A 21,931-nucleotide genomic window follows, 5' to 3' on the forward strand; every position below is an offset into this window, starting at 1 on the left:
CAAAAAAGAGGTGTTGAAGTATATAACGAAATTAAGGGGGAATGGTTTACTACTTGAGGTTTGAAAGAAGTATTTAAGGAGGAGAAGCAGGCAAGATGGTCCTTAGTTCTGCTCTATGTGTGGAAGTATGGACGATAGTATGGATCATGTGATGTATTAAATAAAAAAAAAAACAAGTTTTTTTAGCTGAAAGTAAGGAGCGACATTAAAACTTGAAACGAACAGAAATTACTCCGTATATGAAAGGACTGCTTCCTCATCGACACCCCGCTCTTTACGCTAAAGTTTGACTCTTTCTCTCAACTCTGCTTTTTAAAACAGTAAAAAACTTTAGCGTAAAGAGCGGGGCGTTGATGAGGAAGCAGCCCCTTTCATATACGAAGTAATTTCTGTTCGTTTTAAGTTTTAATGTCGCTCCTTACTTTCAGCTAAAAAAAACTTGTTTTTTTTATTTAATTTCTGAACGTTTTTGAATCGATCCATGTTTTGATTTTGCCTCTCCGCTGAGGAATAATTAACACGAAATTTGCAAGTTTATTTTTTTTTTTAGGCTAAATGGCTTTCTCATAGTTTTGATCGAATGATTTTGAGAAAAAAAGGAACGGTGGAGGAAGCCTAGTTGCCCTGCGATTTTTTGGTTACTTAAAAGGCTACTTTTTTTGCGAATTTTTTAGGAATGTTTTTATTAGTAAAAGATAAACGTAACTTATAAATTAGCTTACGTAACGAACTTTTGTAATCTCATGTTTTTATTATATATATGAGGGGTTCACCCCCTCGTCAGTACCTCGCTCTTTACACTAAAGATAAAATTTTGTCCCAATTCATTAAGAATGACCCCTGAATCACAAAAGCCGTAGAATAAATAGTTGAAATCACTAAAAATACTTTAGCGTAAAGAGCGAGGTATTAGGAGGAGGTGAGCCCCTCATATGCGTAATAATTCCTGTTCGTTTTAAGTTTTAATGCTGCTCCTTACTTCCAGTTGAAAAAACTTTTCATATTTATTTTTTCATTGTTTTTTTTTTCTAAATAATGCTAGAAAATCCTGCGCTCCCTTCATGGAAATTTTCTTCCCCCCATGACAAATTCCTCGATGGAAAGTTCCCCCAACATATCCCCCTATTGTCTACCCCTCTCCCAACCAAAAAATCCCCCTAAAAACGTCTGTACACTTCCCAATAAGCATTACTATATGTAAGCACTGGTCAAAGTTTGTAACTTGTAGCCCCTCCCACGGGGACTGTGGGGGAGCAAGTCGTCCCCAAAGACATAGTTATAAGGTTTTTCGACTACGCTGAATAAAATGGCTATCTCAGAATTTTGATCCGTTGACTTTGGGAAAATAATTAGCGTGGGAGGAGGCCTAGGTGCCCTCCAATTTTTTTGGTCACTTAAAAAGGGCACTAGAACTTTTAATTTCCGTTAGAATGAGCCCTCTAGCAACATTCTAGGACAACTGGGTCGATACGATCACCCCTGGAAAAAAAACAACAAATAAACACGCATCCGTGATCTGCCTTCTGACAAAAAAAATACACATTCCACATTTTTGTAGATAGGAGCTTGAAACTTCTACATTAGGGTTCCCTGATACGCTGAATCTGATGGTGTGATCGTTAAGATTGTGTGACTTTTAGGGGGTGTTTTCCACTATTTTCTAAAATAAGACAAATTTTCTCAGGTTCGTAACTTTTAATAGGTAAGACTAAACTTGATGAAACTTATATATTTAAAATCGGCATTAAAATGCAATTCTTTTGATGTAGCTACTGATATCAAAATTTCATATTTTTAGAGTTTTGGTTACTATTGAGCCGGGTCGCTCCTTGCTACAGTTCGTTACCACGAACTGTTTGACAGTTAACGCATATGCACGAAGGAATCTCTTATCAGTTAACTTTTATATCTAACTCCAATGTATAAACAAGCATATACAATTGTACTTGGAAATGCAAAAATCAAAACTTGGCAACATGAATAAGGTTGTATCAGTTACTGACTAATTTTACTTCATAAATTAAGTTTCAGTCATGCAATACATAATTTGGGTCAAATTATTATCTTACAATATAAATAATTTAACCTGGCCGTGGAGCCTTTGCAGGGATCCGTGTCGTATATTTGTTGCAAGTTTTCTGTTATATATCTTATCATATCTTGCACTACCACCCTAACGAACTTTAAAAGTTCGTTACCTGTTTGATGAGTGTGTAGAATTGAGTGAATTGAGAAATGAAGTGTATAGAAAGTGTAGGTTTAAGTGTTAAAAATTTAGGAAGATTTCTCAGCTTGACAATGAAGCGCAGAAGTAAATCTTTGTGATTTGAGTTTTTCTTTGTTTATGTTGTGTATATGTTACGTCAATTATATAAAGTGAAAATTTTTTTTAATTTGTATTGTCATGGCCCTAGGGCTTTTAGTGCAATAAAACTTACTTACTTACATAGGGGAAGAAAGGTGAAAAAACTTTTCAAACTTTCAAACTTTTCTAAATACATAACTGGCGATCTTCAGATATATACTTGCCTAGCATGTGTCTTTTAACGCACAATGCAGTTATATTTACTTAACTTTTCCAAACAAAAAATTTCCTTTTCCAATCATGTTGCTGTTTATGCTAAGCTTTCCCCCCTTTTTTTCCAGAATGGAACCTTGAAGATAATTGATAGAAAGAAACACATTTTTAAGCTGTCACAAGGAGAATATATTGCCCCAGAGAAAGTAGAAAATATTTATCAGAGCAGCAGTTACGTGGCTCAAGTCTTTGTTCATGGCGAAAGCCTGAAGGTAAAAAAATGATTTATACTTAGTTTCTTTCTTTTTATCTCCTTTTCTTTGCCTTTAAGTCAATTTTCTCTTCTCCCTATCTCATGCTCGTTTGCTTTTTATTTTTGCTGTGATAAATTAATTTCGGCTTTGTAACTAATGGTTGCTGAATCTTCGTATCGATAAGAAAGGAAATTGTCGTAATTCTCTGTAAACAGTATATGACAGTATAGTTGTATCAAGCATGATGAATTCATATACACAAATCTGTTATGTATAAGTTTTTTTTTTCGCGAAAACTTTGTCCCTGACTATGTGTCAAATTTGATTGAACAGAAAGAGGGGTTATACTTCTTGGAAGTGAGTCGCAAGATTGAATTTAGAGCTATTGAAATTATAACTCTTGAGTATACTATTTTAAAGCAGAAACAAATTAAGACTAGAGTGACACTTTCCTCCAAAATTTTAATTTTAATTTGGCTGAAAATGGGACGTGGGTTGCTTTATACTAGGCATATATTCCAGAACTGTTATTCACAGGTATGAAGCTGTGTTTGTCTGTGTTCTTAAGTATTCGGCGATTTATGTAATTGTTCGTGTTCGTAAGTATTCTCTTCTTCTTTTATTATACATACTCACGTTTTATTTATCATAGAAAAGACCTTGCTGTTCTTGTCAATCTAAGACATAGCAACCCTAATTAGGTTGGCAATTGTTGAAAATATAGAAATAAGCTTTTTTTCTTGATATATCCAGTCCCTCTAATTAGGTGAAAAACTTTCTTTTTATACTTTGCTCATTAAAAGTTCATAGGTTTGCTTAGAAAGCATAAAGAAATCTTGCATGAATTAGTATTAGTCTTTTTCTCTCTCTCTCTTTTTTTTTTTTTGTTCGCAGCGTAGGCCTCCCGTTTCATAATAGATTACCTGAAAAATAGTTGTTTTGAGACAATGAGGCTTATGAACTTTTTGTTTCTCGTTAGTATTTTTCGTTTGGACATTTTTAGCAACGACAAATTGTAAATATACTGATATATTTACTTTAGGTTATTTTATTGAATTTTTAGAGGATGGCCTGGACCAGAAAGACTCTTACCTGTACAAAAGCTTTTGATATTCGTTTAAATCAAAAGAGAGATGGCTAATCGCCACACAGACTTCACTCACCAATAGTAGGGGGTAGTTTAGAACTGTAGAAAACCAAAAAATGTGCTAGTCAGTTTATTGTGCTTATAGCGGCATAGAATGATGACGCCAGTAACCAAAGAAAGTTGGGTATTATCTCTGTGTTTGTTCTTCACTCTTTTTCTGACGAAAACTTGATGTCACTTAAAATATTGCAGCTGAATTAAAATATTAAAGGAGACGAGAAACGCAGACTAAAGTACTTTGTATTTACTGACATCATCTTCCCTGGTTCATCCCAGGGGCAGCAATCAACGAAAATATAGGCGGAGGGGGATTTTTTCATTTATTCCAATTTGTTGAAAAAAAAAAAACTAACAGGAGGTATCTGCAATGGAAATACCAACAAAGGTGGTTTTCAAAATCTAGAGGGGCAATTGGAATTCATAGAGACATTCGACATCATGTCAAAAATTTACTCTTTAGCATTTGATTTGTGCCTTTTATGTCGACCGGGGATAGCATATCGAACACACTTTAGGAAGCAGTTTTGAATATAATATTTTAATACTATTTAATGCTAAATAAAAAAAAAACTGTTAGCTTTCTTTCAGTTAATTAATGGATTTTAGTCACAACATTCTTGAGCAATAATTATCTTGGATCATTTTTTTAAATGAATGTTTAAAACTTTCCGTTTTGAATTTGCTGCTTGAACTCAAAATTCTTATGTTAAAAATGAAAAGAACATACGTCTTCTTTCTGCAGCAAAAGACGATAAAATATTGACACGATTTCAGAGTTTTATAAATTGAACACCCGCCGTGTCGAAAGAGAATAAAATAAAATTCCTTGCCGTGTCTACAAAGATGCTCACTCATACGCGGCTTTTTTTGTGGCTTATGGACAGATAAATCCTGTCCTATTTTCCTTTATCTTCTGAAAAAGCTTGGTTTTGGAGGGGCGCTGTGACTACAAATTACTAGGCAAATATGTACCACATCTGTGAATCTGAAATCCTTGAAGTCACTAACTGGAAAGAATTACTTATTGAGATTCCCTGGAAGGGCTTTACCAGATTCTTGCAGACACCAACTGTAAACAAAGGGATCAAAGTCCTTCATGGATCTGAGTTAGAATTCATATTAGGGAAAAGCTCCCCTTGATATTTGACTTGGCTTCTTATACTAGCCTTAGGAATTTACGAGGCTCTGTATTCCATGACGCATTATGTATATCTCTTTTAGTTTGGAATATAATATTTAGAAAACTGAATTAAAATTTTTGTAGAATAAAGAGGAGAAAAAACAGAACAGAACTGTTATTTTGTTGCTGTTTTAGATTAAAAGCAAAATTTAAAATCTAACAGATGTTATTTTATTTTGGTTTTAGCTTTAAAGCTAAAAAAAATTAAAGCAAAATTGTTAAAATCTAATTTTTTAGGATAGGAAACATATATATTGTTACGATGGCCGGTAAGCTCATTTGGAATCCCATATTAAATTTTTTGTCACGTGCAGTAAGAATTTGAAAAAGCCATGATGAAGTTGCAAAGAGAGCAGCCCAGTTATGGACTGAAGCGAATTGTCTTGCCCGAATGTCCACAAAGGGTGCTATGAGCGACAATGTTTTGGAAATGATCAATTTGTTACAGACTTGCGATGACAATAAAGTTGCTCTGCCTACTTTCCTTATTTTGAGCCAGAAGAAGCCCCCTCGATCTCAGGTGAAAGTAAAGTGATTGTTACAGGCAAGATTACGGAAATATGTAACAAATTAGACATTCCGATGGAACAAAACTTCTCGAAAAGTAAACATGTAACTGCGTTAGTCCCTGCTGAATATATTTCAAAACCATCCTATGCCGTGACTGTCAAAAATCTACCAAGTAACCTAGCCAAACCGCAATCAAGGAAGGAGTTCCTAGGACAAGCATGTGGTGACGTTAGCTCAAAAATCGTTGAGCCTGAGGTGACTGGAAAGTTATCACTGCTTCCAAAAGTGATGCTCACCTAATAGAGAATGCGCTTCATAGCTATAGCAGCACTATTAGTGCTAAGATTAAAAGTCCTTTTCACTTTGGAATAGTCAAACGTGTCCCAAATTATCTGACTTCTGATGACGTCACGTCTCTTGTGCCAAATTGTAGTGAAGCAAAGCAAAGTGGCTTTACCAGATCTTTCAGGCTGAAATTTACTACGAGCAATGAAGTTCTCATTAGTGATCGGTTTCGAATGATTCCCCATTCAACAGTTTTTGTTTCTTCCCCTTCGATGCTATAAGTGCCAATCATACGGACATCTTTCAAGTACATGTATAAACGAAATTTGTTGTTCCCTCTCTGGAGAAAAAGGTCACGGGAGCCCTAAAATTGAGCCTGAGACTATGAGCAGCAGCTCTATTGCTGACAAAGGGAAAGAAAGCCCGGATAGGAAAGTTTTTATCAATAACGCTGCTATGATACGTCACTCCTCCTACTCATTTCCTAGAATCCTTCTTGCGAATGTAAGGTCACTAGTAAATAAAATGGAGAATCTGCAAATTATTCTTGACAGAAACCAGATTGATATTGCTTGCCTTACAGAATAATGGTCTGCTACAGAAGATTCTTGCTCGATTCCTGATTATGACTCCCATTTTAAGCCCAGATTGGATAAAGATGGTATTCCTCTATCTCATGGTGGAGGAGTGGCCTTTTTTGTAAGTGTGTCCTCCCAAATCGGATTCTTTCATTTTCTGAAATAGAGAAAAACTCCAAAACTGAAGTTTTATGGCTCTGGACCAGACCCTAACACCTCCCAAAAAACGTATCTTGCATGATTTTTTGTATTATTTATCACCCTCCTCGTAGGGGATTTAAGAAGGAGCTGACGGTATATCAGAAACTTTACACTGACAGAATTCGCCGCATGTACCTCTATGCTGCACTTACATTATGTGGTGATTTTGATGAGCTAGACCAAAAGTGGCTTAGCGCTGCTGTTAGTTTTGACCAGGTTAGAACATTGAAGATTACTATTGTGCCCCAAAAATAGCCCCTCTATTAGGCGCAAGTGACCATCTATGCCGCTTTTGGACCCCTTTATCATCCTTTACCCCTAAACCATTGATCAGTTATTCCTATAGACCCATTACTGACGAGAAGATTGCCCATTTCAGAGTAAAACTTAGCTCCAAATCCTAGGCCAATATCCTATATCTTACCAATGGGGATGAAATGGCTTCTAAGTTTTCAGCAGAACTTTTCCAGTTATACTGTGACACCTTTCCAGTGAAAAGAGTCAATTACAAATCCAATTGTAAACCATGGATAAATAAAAAAAAATTGTGCCTAATAAATGAACGAGATAGACTCTTTAAGGAAGGATTTTTCCAAGAATCTCGAAAACTTCGAAACATTGTTATTTGTGAAATCCTTAAAGCAAGAAAAGAGCATGATACTCACGTGCTTAATAAGTTACTGTATTCTAACCCCAAGAATTTCCACAAATGTATCCAAGATCTCATGGGAAAGGTCTCTTCTAAGTTTCAAACAGTTCGTGGTAACGAACTGTAGTAAGGAGCGACCCGGCTCAATAGTAAACGAAACTCTAAAAAACGGAATTTCGATGCTAAAAGATATATCAAAAGAATCGGATTTTTATGCTGATTTTAAATATATAAGTTTCATCAAATTTAATCTTAGTCATCAAAAGTTACGAGCCTGAGAAAATTGCCTTATTTTGGAAAATAGGGGGAAATACCCCCTAAAAGTCATAGGATCACACAATCACACCATCGGATTCAGCGTATCAGAGAACCCTATAGAAAAAATTTCAAGGTTCAATCTACAAAAATGTGGGATTTCGTATTTTTTGCCAGGAGACAAATCACGGGTGCGTGTTTATTTGTTTGTTTTTTGGTTTTTTTTTCCAGGGGTCATCGTATCGACCAAGTGGTCCTAGAGTGGTGCAAGAGGGCTCATTCTAACGGAAATGAAAAGTTATAGTGCACTTTTTAAGTGACCAAAAAAACTGGAGGGCACCTAGGCCCCCTCCCACGCTCATTTTTTCTCAAAGTCAACGGATCAAAATTTTGAGATAGCCATTTTGTTCCGCATAGTCGAAAACCATAATAACTATGTCTTCGTGGATGACTTACCCCCCCCCCACAGTCCCAGGGGGAGAGGCTGCAAGTTACAAACTTTGACCAATGTTTACATACAGTAATGGTTATTGGGAAGTGTACCGACGTTTTCAAGGGGATTTTCTGGTTTGGGTGTGGGGTTCAGGGGAGGGGGCTAAATGGGAGGATCTTTCCTTGGAGGAATATTTCATGGGGGAAGAGAAATTCAATGAAAAGGGCGCAGGATTTTCTAGCATTACTATAAAAAAAACCAATGAAAATATAAACATGAACAAGTTTTTTCAATTGAAAGTAAGGAGAAGCATTAAAACTTAAAACGAACAGAGATTATTACGCATATGAGGGGTTCTAAAAATACTTTAGCATAAAGAGCGAGGCATTTAGGAGGAGATAAATACTTCGCTCTTTATGCTAAATTATTTTTAGTAATTTCAACTATTTATTATACGGCCTTTCTGATTCAGGGGTCATTCTTAAAGAATTGGGACAAAACTTAAGATTTAGTGTGAAGAGCGAGGTATTAACGAGGGGACAAACCCCCTCATATATATAATCAAAAATATAAGAATATAAAAGTTTGTTACGTAAGTTAATTCTTAAGTTACGTATATTTTTTACTAATAAAAATGTTCGTTAAAAATTAAAAGTTCTAGTTGCCTTTCTAAGTAACCGAAAAATTGGAGGGCAACTAGGCCTCCTTCCCCACCTCTTATTTCTCAAAATCGTCTGATCAAAACTAAGAGAAAGCCATTTAGCCAAAAAAAGAATTAATATGCAAATTTCATTTTAATAATTTATGTACGGAGAGCCAAAATCAGACATGCATTAATTCAAAAACTTTCAGAAATTAAATAAAAAAAACAAGTTTTTTGAAATGAAAGTAAGGAGCGATTCTTTCGCTCCTTACAAAACACTTTAGAGTTTGATTCTTTCTCGCAACTCTACTTTTTAAAACAATAAAAAACTTTAGCGTAAAGAGCGGGGCGTCGAGGAGGAAAAGCCCCTTTCATATACGGAGTAATTTCTGTTCGTTTTAAGTTTTAATGTCGCTCCTTACTTTCATTTCAAAAAACTTGTTTTTTTATTTAATTTCTTACTGGATAGTAATGGTGACCCAGTGAGTGCAGACATCCTAAATGATTACTTTGCTTCAATTTGTAAAACTCATCCGCCACTCCAAAATATGCCGGCCAACAGTACAGTGAGTAACATTCCTGTGCTTGAAATACATCGGACCCAGCTTAAACTCGAAAATCTTGATATAAATAATTCAGAATACCCAGATGATATCCCTACCAAATTGATTGTGAAATGTGCTCGTTATTTAAGTGTACCTCTAACTGCAATTTTTAACCAATGTTTTGTAGATGGTATTTTTCCAGTGTGTTTTAAGCGAGCTATTATATCACATATGCCGAAAAACAAGACCCCAAAAGTTCCCTCCGACTTAAGACCGATATCAAAAACCTCTATTTTCTCTAAAATTTTTGAAAGTTTTATTTACAATTTCCTCTTTGACGATAAATTAACCCAAATCAGTTTGGCTTTAGGCCGAATCATAGCACCACGCATTGTTTATGTTATATACTTGACACTGTTTTCAAACATCTTGAGCGAAGTAGTTCCTACGTTGAGGCTGTTTTTGCTGATATTAGCAAAGCCTTTGACAACTTGGATAATCAGACAGTTATTGATAATGCAAGGGCTTTAGGTGTCAAGAGATTTTGTTTTACGTATGGTTACTAGTTTTTTTTTGTCTGGTCGTGAGCAATGTGTAGTCCTCCCTAACGGAGATTCATCAGGTTTTACCTCGATTTCCTGTGGAGCACCCCAAAGGACTAAATTGGGTCCTTTAGCATTTTTAATTGTTTTTAACAACGTTTTACCAAACTTTGACAACACTTTTAAATTTGCGGATGATTTAACAATGCTTAACCTTTGTCAAACCTCAAATACTTTGGGCGTTAAACTTGACTCACTCATTAACAACTTAAAGAATGATCTCAACCTAAGAACTCAACCTAAAGTACTCAACCTAAGAACTCAACCTAAGCATACCGAAAAGTAGTTTAATACTATTCTCCTTTTTAAAAATATACCCCCAATCAATAATTACCTTTGTATTCGAAATTTAAACATGGTTAAGCTGCTTGGTGTGCACTTGGACAATGACCTTAAATGGAAGTCTCACTCTTTTCACTTATTTAAAACAGGTGGTTTTCTCCTTAAATCTTTCTCCCTTCTCAAACGGTTCTCCATATCAATCCAGAACCTTAAAATAATTTATTTTTCTTATACAAGACCTTGTCTTGAATATGCTTGCCCTGTCTGGCACCCTGGGTTGACCAAATCCCAATGTTCTAAAATTGAAAGCATTCAAAAAAGAGCTATAAAAATTATACTGGGGACGTACTATACTACTTACAATGAAGGTTTGGCTAGACTTGAACTTACTACATTGGAATCACGACGTCACTTCCTTATTATGAACTTTGGGCACAAGTGCCTTAGTTCTGATTATCATCGACGTCTTCTTCCCCCTTTCAAAGAAATTCCTCCAATCCTTCCTAATACAAGACTTAATGCTCGTAGAGCTCCAAATAACCAACTCGACTTATGTTCCCAAATGTTGACCATGAGGTACAAAAACTTTTTCGTTCCCTAATTTGTTTTGCATTTTAATAATTGATTTAACTTTGTAACTATGTTTATTCCTTAACATTTATTTTACCATTGTAATTATTTTGACGTGCTTATGCTAGCTTGTGTGTCATTCTAGCCAATAAATCATATTCTATTCTAAAACAGCCCGTGCGGGAAACCGAAAAAATGTACTCTTTGCAAATCAGACAGCCACCCATATTACAGTTACAAAAGCCCTATTGCACAGGCTCTGCTGAAAGGTAAATCTGGTTCGAAATGAGATTCACATGCCGAATTTCGTCGCGGAATATTAATGGAAAAGTTACCGATCGAATCCCAATTCTTACGAGTTTTTGCAGTCCCATGACCTAGTTCTGTTTCAGGAGCATTTCCAGTCAGAAGACTGCCAAAGCCTGTTACAGCTATTTTCTAATTTTTATCTTCTCTTTTGTAGTGCAGTTATGTGACCGCGAGGCAGACCATCTGGCAGTCTCGCTATCCTATCCCGATTCCCTTGCAAGCTATTAGCAGAGACTGATTACTTTATTGCCGCTAAGCTTAGCCGCTAATCATGTACTAATTAACGTTTAAAGGCTTGCAAGCCTTCAGGCAGGTTTCTAAAAAGAAGTTGCCTCTAAATCTGCTATCATCAGCGGGGATTTTAATGTAGATAAAACAAATAAAATGTCTCTCCGCTCACAAATCTTTTGGGGCTGCGTTCCTCCTGACTATTGTGTGTGGCCTAAAAATGATAGCTTTCCATATATTGGGCCGATTTCCTCAACTTCTAACTTAGACCATGTTGTTGCTTCGTTTGGCAGTCACGATGTCAAAGTTTTAAAAGAAGGATTCTACTTTGACCACCTTTCTATCTCTATTTGCTTTTACTCGTCCCCACCTATGGCTCAAATACAGAACCGAGATTAGAAAAATGTTTCCAGTGAGTCTTTCAGTTAAGTCTGAGACGAGATGCTGAGCAAAATCAAAGTGCCTTTCAATCTTTTATGTGGTCGTGCTGTGCTGCCACAAAGTGCAAAGAACATCTCAGGTGTTCGTAAAAAGTCTCAGCTAGAAGATTGGTAAAAAAAATAACAACAAAAAACAGAGATCTAATGAATGCGTGTAATTCGGCCAAGCTGTGGCTTTCTATTTGGAACAACTGTGGTCGCCCGGGTGATGGCTTAGTTAATGACTTGAGGCTCCGTACGAAACGGAAATTTATCAAGGAACTGAAAAACCATAAGTTGATTGTTCTTTTAAATAATGTTAGAAAATCCTGCGCTTCCTTCGTTGAAATTCTCTTCCCCCATGGAAAGATCCTCCCACGTAAGCCCCCCTTAACTTCCCCTCCCCCCAACTAAAAAATCCCCCTGAAAACATATGTACACTTTCCAATAACCATTACTATATGTAAATACAGGTCAAAGTTTGTAACTTGCTGCCCCTCCCACGGGGACGGTGGGGGAGTAAGTCACCCCCAAAGACATAGTTATTAAGTTTTTCAACTATAGTGAATAAACTGGCTATCTCTGAATTTTGATCCGGTGACTTTGGGGGAAAATGAGCGTGGGAGGGGGCCTAGGTGCCCTTCAATTTTTTCTCTTAGAAAGGGCACTAGAACTTTTAATTTCCGTTAGAATGAGCCCTCTCGCGGCATTATAGGACCACTGAGTCGATACGATCGTCCATGGAAAAAAAAAACACACACAAAAAAAACAACAACAAATAAACACGCATCCGTGATTTGTCTTCTGGCAAAAAATGCGAAATTCTACATTTTTGTAGATAGGCGCTTGAAACTTCTACAATAAGGTTCTCTGATACGCTGAATCTGATAGTGTGATTTTCGTTAAGATTGTATGACTTCTGGGGAGTGTTTGTCCCTATTTTTTAAAATGAGGCAAATTTTCTCAGGCTCTTAACTTTTGATGGGTATAATTGATCTTGATGAAACTTATATTAAAATCAGCATTAAAATTCGATTCTTTTGATGCAACTATTGGTATCAAAATTCCATTTTTAGAGTTTCGGTTAGCCTACTATTGAGCCGGGTCCCTCCTTACTATAGTTCTTTACCACGACCTGTTTGATATATATATATATATATATATATATATATATATATATATATATATATATATATATATATATATATATATATATATATATATATATATATATATATATATATATATATATATATATATATATATATATATTTATATATGTATATCCTATTCTTAGTTTGAAATCGATGAAGCTAAAGTAGAACCTTACGTTAAAAAAAGAAACTAAAGTAGAACCTTCACAAATGAATACCTAATTTCTATGTTTTAGTTTTACTAATTTTTGGTATTGACCACTCTAGCTATATTTGTGTCAAGTGTTTGCTCATGAAATTTAAAGAGATAGCTATTAAAATTCTCTTCGAGACTTCCTCAAATCCTCGCAGATACCTACTTTAAACAAAGGGATCAAAGACTCGCCAAGATTTAGTCTAGGATTTACTTTCAATTTCATTTTAAGGGCAAAAGTCTCTCCTGATATTTGCCCTGGTCTGGCAAGCTTAGCCTTAGGAATGCTCCGCTCAATATAAATATTCGAAGTATGATATGATGGTTTCCATTTTATGCTATTGATATTTCAGATTTGTAAAACCTTCCCTGATCGAAAGTCATGGGTGTCAAAATCAATCTTTTGAAAGAGATGTTGATTGGTGCAACTAAAGCTAATAGTTACAACGAGGATAGGACAAAGCTTGTCAGTCAATATGAACAAATACCAGTTGACCGTTTCCACGGATATGGTCAACTGGTATTATTAGAATGGAAAAAAGATGGACAATGATTTGACTTAGAGTTATGCTTTAAACAACGGTGTTCGTCTGCACATAACTCTAGATTTTTTTTGTCCCTGACGAAAGATAAGGAGTAGTTGGATTAGTATATATATATATATATATATATATATATATATATATATATATATATATATATATATATATATATATATATATATATATATATATATATCGGAGACATTGATTTAAGAATCCCTAGTAGCAACTCCTTATTTGCACCAATAACCAAATCATCCCTTAGGTTTGTCAAATCATCGTACCTAAAAAAAATTGTCCCAATCCATCCTCCAAAACACTGCATAGTAGGCAAACTCGCTGTTTATTTGAAAAATTAAGATTCCTCCTTTGTTACAAGTGGTAGACAATTAGCTTGCACCTGAATCCAACCTCTAAATCCAAATATAGTATCTTCTTTTGCTTCTTGGAAAATACTTAATTTAATATTCAATCAGATTCATAAGACTTCATCGTAGGTAATTACTAAGTCAATTTCCTAAGAGGCTATGAACGTACACAGATAAGAGTTAATGAAGTGCTTTAGAGGCAACATGGTAAAAATATGTAAGCGGAATATATCAATTTAGTTTCTAAACGACCCGAGTAAGTTGAAATTATTTATTTGAATTTTAACTTCTTGTAGAAAGCGTGGTAATGCGCAGTTTCTTTCACACTATGGTTTAAGAGTTTTACAAGGCTTTAAGCAAGAATTTTTAAAGACGGGGCTAAATGTTCCGAAAAATTTCAGCTTCTGACATAGTTCAACTTATTATACTACGGTTGTAAACTGCAATTTGCGAAGTCATTCGTCATCTTGTATATGAAGATATAGTTTTTTTTTCGTCGAAATAAAATTTTTGTTTTTTTCGTCGGAAATAAATTTTATTATTATTTTACCTTTTCTTAATTAAACAGTTCGTGGTAAAGAACTGTAAGTAAGGAGTAGCACGGCTTGATAGTAACTGAAACTAAAAAATGGAATTTTGATATCAGTAAATATATCAAAAGAATCAGCTTATCATGCTGATTCCAAATATACAAGATTCATGAAGCTTAGTTCTACCCATAAAAGGCTCTCAGCCCAAGAAAATATGCCTGATTGTCGAAAAAAGGGGAAACTCCCCCTGAAAGTAAGAAAAACTTAATGAGGATCACAACATCAGATTCAGCGTATCAAAAAACCCTACCGTTCAGGTTTCAAGCTCTTATCTTCAAAAATGTGGAATTTTGTATTTTTTATCATAAACAAGATCACAGATGCGTGTTTATTTGTTTGTTTTTGCTTCTTTTTTTGTTTGGTTTTTCCCTGGGAAGATTATATCGAACCAATGGTCCTAGAACATTGAGAGAGGGCTCATTTGAAGGGAAATTAAAAGTTTCTATTCCCCCTTGTAAGAGACCAAAAAAATTGGAGGTCAACTAGCCCCCCTCCCACGCCTCCTTTTCCTCAATATCATCCAATCAAAATTTTGGGATTGCCTTTTTGTTCAGCATAGTTGAAAAGTCTTACAACTATGGCTTTAGAGATAACATGACCCCCCCCCCAGCCCCTGGGGATATGTGTTATAGACTTTGCCCATTGTTTACGTATATTGCTTGTTATTGAAAAGTATACACTCTTTTCGGGGGGATTTTGTGGTGTGGGAGGGTTTCCTAGGGGGTAATTTTCCGTATGGAGTGAGATTTCCAGGGATGAGCTTTGCAGGGGAAATTTTACACTGAAGAAATTTGACAGACTTCCTATAAGAAATTATTTTTATTGGTCTTACTTTCTTTTTGCCTACTCAATTTTGCATGTGAAGGTGTTCCGTTGGAATTGTCCTGGGGAAATTTTCAGCGTGGTTGGATTTCCGGGAAATAATTTCCACGGAAGGAGGATTTCCGGAGCGGTCTGAAAAAGATTAGAACTTAACCTTTTTCAAATAAAAGTATGCTAAGGAGAATTGTTCAGGCTGAATCTTCTGCAAGAAATTGTACTGAGGGGATGGGGAATTTTCAGTGAGGGTGGAATTGTCCGGAAAAAAATTTAAGGGAGGCATATTTTATGTAAGAGGAACTTTCCACGGAGGAGTTTACCGTGAGGGGAGGTAATTTTTTTCGAGGGTGAGCCAGAGTTACCGCCATTATTTGAAAAATGATCAGAAATTAAATATAAAAAAACAAGTTCCTTCAACCGAAAGTAAGGAGCAATGTTAACGCTCAAAACGAAAAGATATATGAAATTCCATATATGAAAGGGTTGCCCCCTTCTCATTACCTTGCTCTTTACGCTAAAGTTTAGACGGTTTGTCTTAATTTTTTTAAAGAACGACTCTTAAAACACAAGGACTGTTTAATTAGAATAAGAAGCTTGCTACTTGTATGATATACCCTCAGGACCTAATATGCTTCTAATATGCCTCTCTGAAGCTCAATCCTAATGAAATATACTTATGCATGACAAAAATATGTTACTTTAGAAACATATTTGGGCTATATATTTGCGCATTAGGGGGGGAGGGTAAAGTATAGCGGCTCTGTATGCCTAATATGTTTGGTACAATTTTTCTGCATATTATGAACTAAGGAATGTTTTCTAACTTCACACTGTCCAAATACTTTACCCCCCCCCCCTCCAATGTGCAAATACATTGCCCCAATCATATATTTTCCATCTATTCTGTCACTTCTCTTTGTCTCACGCTAAGGTGAAAAAAAAACTAACGAAAAAAAAAACGATTCTGCAATACGTCAATGAAAGAACAACTTGAGTAGTTGGGGCAGGCACGTACTTATGAATTTCTTCGGGGGGAGGGGAGGGCAAATCCTTCAAAACAGAAGGTAAAAGACATATTATGTTATGTAACATCTACAGAACCAAAAACACTCATATAAAGAAATAGAGACTCGGCCTATATTGCAAATTGTACCCTACGAGCAGAGCTAAGAGCAAACTTTTCCAGAATTTCGTCCTCTGATACAGAAACATCTCGATGGACATTCAAAAGTGCCAAACCATTTAGCCGGCCTTCGTCTATTTAGCTGCGGAGATGGGTTTTTAGCCTTTTCATTGAAAAAAAAAGACCTCTAACCACATGCTGTAGAAATGGTTATGACACAGAAAATGCCGAATAACATATGGACGTTAGGAAATATGCCTCGCTCACACTCAGCCAGGATCTGCACTGCCGTCTTTGGAAAAAGACAGAGAGCTACTTTCAGCCACTTGGCCCGTCATAGTTGAAGTTCAGCCTTCATAGCGGACTACGAGCTTGTTAGATCTGAGGTATATAACTTGATCAGTTCTTTAACTTCGCCAATAAGCTCTTTTACGACAAAAGATGGGAGGATTCCGCTGAGGCTTATTTGAATAACGTGCTTTTCCGCCGGGATATCATGTGGGATATTGACGACATTTCTCTCTCTTGGCATGCCAACGGTGATTCCCAGTTCTCGGCATACGCACTTGACTTGCGAAAATAACTGATCGAATTTCTCCTCCGCCTTATTTTGTATATTTTGAAACATTTCTGTCACACTTTCGATACACTGAATGCACATACCCTCGATGTGTTCTGAAACCAGCAGCTTAGACAAATTCAGCGTATACCCCAGAAAAAAATCCATCACATTAAGGGTTAATATATATTCTAAACTCAGGATGCTATTGAGCAGACTCCTGGCTTTTGACGACGCCACGAAGTCCCCATTTGTCTTTATGTCTTCTAGGATCTTAAAGATCGGAATAACTAACTGCTTTGATATCTCTATCACATCGTGTCTTTCGACTCATTGAGTTTCTCATACACGTTTCAGATTTACTTCAGTATAAGTTTTTAAGACAACGCTTCGCTTGGCACTGAAGTGGAAGAAATTAACTGTTTCACGAATAACCATCCCACAGTGCTTAATATCAGGGATCTTGTTTGAGTCCGTCAACACAAAGATCAAGGTTGGGTGACACAGTGAACATACTTGGCGAGTCATTTGTTTGAGATAAAAGCCTGGACTCCTGACAAATGCCCATTCATGTTTGCAGCCTCATCATACCCTTGTCCCCTGCATAATTTCATATCAAGACCAAGTTTCTGCATTCGACTGAGGATAAATTGACAGAGGCTTTCACCTCGCAAGTCTTCAACAACAGCAAACTTGACAAAATTCCCTGATCTGAAAAGTTTAGCTGTCCAAAAATCAAAGCCCTAGAGCCATCTGTTCCTGCCTTGATATGTCGGTTTTCTCGTTTGCCAAGATGGTGAAAATTCGAGCTGATTTCACTTGATTAACAATCTTTGCAGTAATGAGCTGTCCATAAAAATAGACTAGTTCGTTCGGAATTCCGAGGCTGCAGTATTGGGCATTGCCTGCACATTTCTGAAACACCTATTTCAATTTTGGACTGTCTTTCATCCGATAGCTTAGCAAGGTCCTAAAATTTCCATCGTTTTTTACAGGCCCCGCAAAGGTTAATATCCCCGAATCCTCGTCCCCTCGCAGTATAAGTCCTTGCCGTTAACACCGCAGTATTGTTTCTATGATGAGACGAAGTTGTTTTCCATTTATTTCTATTTCATCTCCTTTCTGAGTATTTAAGACTTCCTCTATAGAGGACTGTTGCCTGCTCAGTGTTGCCAGAAAACTTTCCCCTCAAACAAGAGTGTCTTTATGGTAGGAGTTTGACTGATGGTTAGACAAGTTTTCCAGGACGTTTTTCCAGTTCACGCGAGGCTCCATGAAAATCTGTCCTAATTTTTGGTGAGACCCCCTTCCGGCTTGATCACAAGCAAACAAAGCACACTTTTTGTGGAAACACCATTTTTTAACTGAAGAAAATAATTGCCAAGCGTACTTATCCATCCAGCTAACTTGAAGCTTCTTCGTTTTTGAGCCTGTGACATGAACTGGGAAACGATAGTCCTTGTTTGGATAAAAGTGCCTTTTCAGTAAACTATGCTTTGTTTAATATGAATCCGAACCTCTTCTTTTAAAAAAGGTTCCAATGTCAAGCTCGGCGTCAATGTATACTTCATCACGCTTCTCTGCTATTACCTCAGTATTTGGTATTGATTCTTGAGCTGAAGTCGAAAGTGCAGTACCAACGGCAATGTTCAGCTGATCATTATTGCCACTTTTTTCCGAGTCAATCTCACTAATTCATTGTTTTGTGCCCCAAAGCTAGAGAACACAAAATTGCTCAAAGATTGCTTGACAGAAGTTGAACAGGAAATGGATTAATACTATGCTGGTGACCCAATAGGATAATTACAGGCCGAAAAATCACAGAAAACGGTTAACACATTATGTGTAGATCAGTAATTAGCCACTATCCCTTGTTCTGTTAGATGTATCACAAAATTATGAGATTTCGCGGCAGGGATGGTCCCAGAGCACCCCCCCCCCCACTTCTGCGTACGTGCCTGGTCGGAGGTATATCATACAAGTGCCGGAAGCTATTTTGAAATATTAAAAACTTTAGCGTGAAGAGCAAGTCATTGAGGAAGGGAGCAGCCTTTTCATACACGGAGTAATTCTTGTTCGTTTTGAGTTTTAACGTTGCTCCTTAATTTCAGTTGTAAAAACTTGTTTTTTTATTTACTCACGAAATGCACTAGATACTGCAAATTACTTTCAAATGAGCCGTTAAACAGTTTTCTGTGTTGTTCCAGTTCCCTGCTACCGTTGATGAAAAAAAGAGGACACATCAATGCTACCCTATGCAAAAAAATTAATTTTTCGTATTGTTCAAGGCGAGGGTTGTAACTTCCTTTGTGGGTTCCATCCGGTGCCATTTTTGAGAAGTTTCAGGCTATTTTCGAAGTTCCAATAAATTTGTTCGTGCAGCAAACTTTTACCGTTTAGGTTAATCGAAATAATACTTGGCATTCCTGAATCAGTTTCTAATGGTAATTTTTTCTCATATAATTTTTTTTCAAAAAACGTTTTTAAACTTTTGATTACTTTGGGTCATGGTTCGTTCTTTACTAGGTTGCGGCAAATGCTGCAACGATGATAATTTACTATGAAGAATGACTCTCAGCCCCGTCTGTTCGTGTGCTATGGCGTTCAGATAGTGGAAGTATTATATTTCGGGTTTGCTGAATTAGTTTTAAAATGCCACTGCTTCCTGAATTTTTGGACGCATATGTACAATCAAAAGAATTTTGACTTTCTACTGACATTTTGTTAAACTAATTGAAATTGAAAATTCTTTGAAAGTAATTCAACATTTTCTGCTTAATTTTGATGGCATTGTGGAACTTAAAGGACAAACCTTCATTACAGGTTTTGAGAAACCTTGTAGGTGGAAATAAATTCTTTCGATTTTGCTGCTATGTTTTGCTATGCGTAATTACTGTAAAAAAAATTACATATAAAAAGGAGAGCCTATTACCAACGCTTTTCCAAGTCATATCATGAACACTGTTTTACCACTTTACAAATAGTTCTTGCTGATTTCCAATTTATTACTTTATCATTTAATGCATTTCAAATATTTCCGGAATTTAACCTCTTTTTTAAAAGCCTTTCTGAATTTTAAATATAAATGATTGTTTCAGCTTGGAAAAAGGAGGAAATTGGAGTGGCAAAAATTGGGAGGAATTCCCTTGTGAGTTGAATGAATAATTATGCTATCTTTTATCAAGGTAAAGCTACCATATCAGGCGAGGACTAATCAACAAAGACTAAGGGCTCAATCATATTTCAGTGCTTATTTGAATATCGAAACAAGCCATTGCCATAAGTTTCTAAGTTATTTCACATGTATTACCTGCTCATAATTTTACGGAGAACATTCTGATAATCCAAGTTGTGATGAAGCTGTGACTAGTTGGACTTCAGATACAGCTGAATCTATCTCTGTATTCTTGCTAAAACTTTATTACCAAGGTTTTGACATACTATTCATTCCAGAAGTTAGCTAAAGCTCAGTTGTATTAAAATCTCAATATACAAAAGTCTAAGTTTGGTATTTAAAATCCTGAAGTCTAATTTTTACCGAACTACAGTAAGTAAGATTCACCGTTAAAGTCCCCTATTTTTAGTCTTCTATGTTATAGTACTAAGGACATCAGAATAACCCCCTCCCAAAACCCATCTTAGGTATACCCATACCTGAAAATGGTAATTGCCTAAGATTTCTGTATTGTAATGTATCGGATTAACGACGCTTCTTGACTACTAAGGTCCCTGCGTCGGCCCTGCAGTGCATTCCTGCAGCATGGTTCGATCTCTGGGTCCCGTATTACCAAGCTAAGGTCAAACCCACTGCGCCACCACAGGACACTATCTTTGTTGTTTCAAAATTTTGAATTTTTTGCGGCAGCACCACAGTTCTGTTTGTTGTGCCATCTTCAATAGTGAAGATAAGTAAGTAATACTAATTACCTTATGACACTTTTTGTCCGTAAGAATTCAAACATTAGCAAATTGTTAATTCCCAATGATGACTACACCTTCGAAGTAAAGCATCAACTTCTTAAGCTATTTGGTGTCTTATGTTTTTAGTTTTTTTTTGTTGATTTTCATACATTTTTTAATGTATATATAGCTTGGTCCCTCTTACTACCAGAAAACTGCCTGTCTGCACATAAATGTCTTTTTCATCAAAGTTAAATTCAGATTTTTCCTAATCTTTAAATATTAGGAAATGCTGCTGTCTAACCCTGCTCATCGTGACATTTTACTCCCAGAATCCCTGACAGTCAGCCGTACGAGACAGAAGCTAAAACTTGTGCCTGTGCGTGCTCGGACAAACCTTTAGCAGAACTCTTTCGTCCCTTTTTTTTACGTCAATATAAATAGTGCATAATAACATGTTTTAGTATTTCAACATCAAATTAGCCATTTGAGCTACGATTGTTATTTAAATAAACCTCTCTGTATATATATTGTTGTGTAAGTTTTTACCTGAATTCAAACAATCAGGTTTCATTTTCACTGCCATTGGTACTTTAAGGCATGGGTAATGAACGAACTATTGCTTTACATCTATTGTGATTTTATCTTCCATGACAGTTTTAATCAAAGCAAGAAAAGAACTTTCCTTGTAGTTTTCTTGTGAATTTCCCTTTTGCGTCTGTACATAACAATTTTCCTGGAAAGTATTTCTTGTCTGCTGATTTATCTCTTATCTCGGATAGAATGAATCTTTCTTATTCTGACTTAACTTATACTTTTTTCAATGTCTAAGGAGGGAAGCGATGAGACTACAAAAACTGGTGTAGCCTAACTTGTTACATATTGTAAAATATGAGTCTTGAAACTAATAGGACCGAGCCAACTTATGTTTCTAAGATTTTCACTGTCAGCACTCGATGGACTCTTAGCTTGTACAATCATCCAAAAAACACGGATTGATCCTAAAAAGGACAAAACATTTTTGTAGTCAAATTTAATTTTTTTAAAAGCCAATTCGGTCAAGTCTATTTTAAAA

General features: G+C 36.1%; 1 protein-coding gene across 4 annotated transcripts in view; it reads left to right on the forward strand.

The window, feature by feature from the left end:
- LOC136032219 (long-chain-fatty-acid--CoA ligase 1-like) overlaps window positions 1–21,931 on the forward strand; it is a 139,715-nt gene that overhangs the window by 101,437 nt on the left and 16,347 nt on the right. For all 4 annotated transcript variants that reach the window (XM_065712432.1, XM_065712433.1, XM_065712434.1 and 1 more), the window contains one exon: window positions 2,647–2,790. In XM_065712432.1, coding sequence (XP_065568504.1) covers window positions 2,647–2,790 — 144 coding nt within the window. The remainder of the gene's footprint in view (window positions 1–2,646; window positions 2,791–21,931) is intronic.

Source organism: Artemia franciscana, chromosome 10 (assembly GCF_032884065.1).
Source record: "Artemia franciscana chromosome 10, ASM3288406v1, whole genome shotgun sequence".
Lineage (NCBI taxonomy): Eukaryota > Metazoa > Arthropoda > Branchiopoda > Anostraca > Artemiidae > Artemia > Artemia franciscana.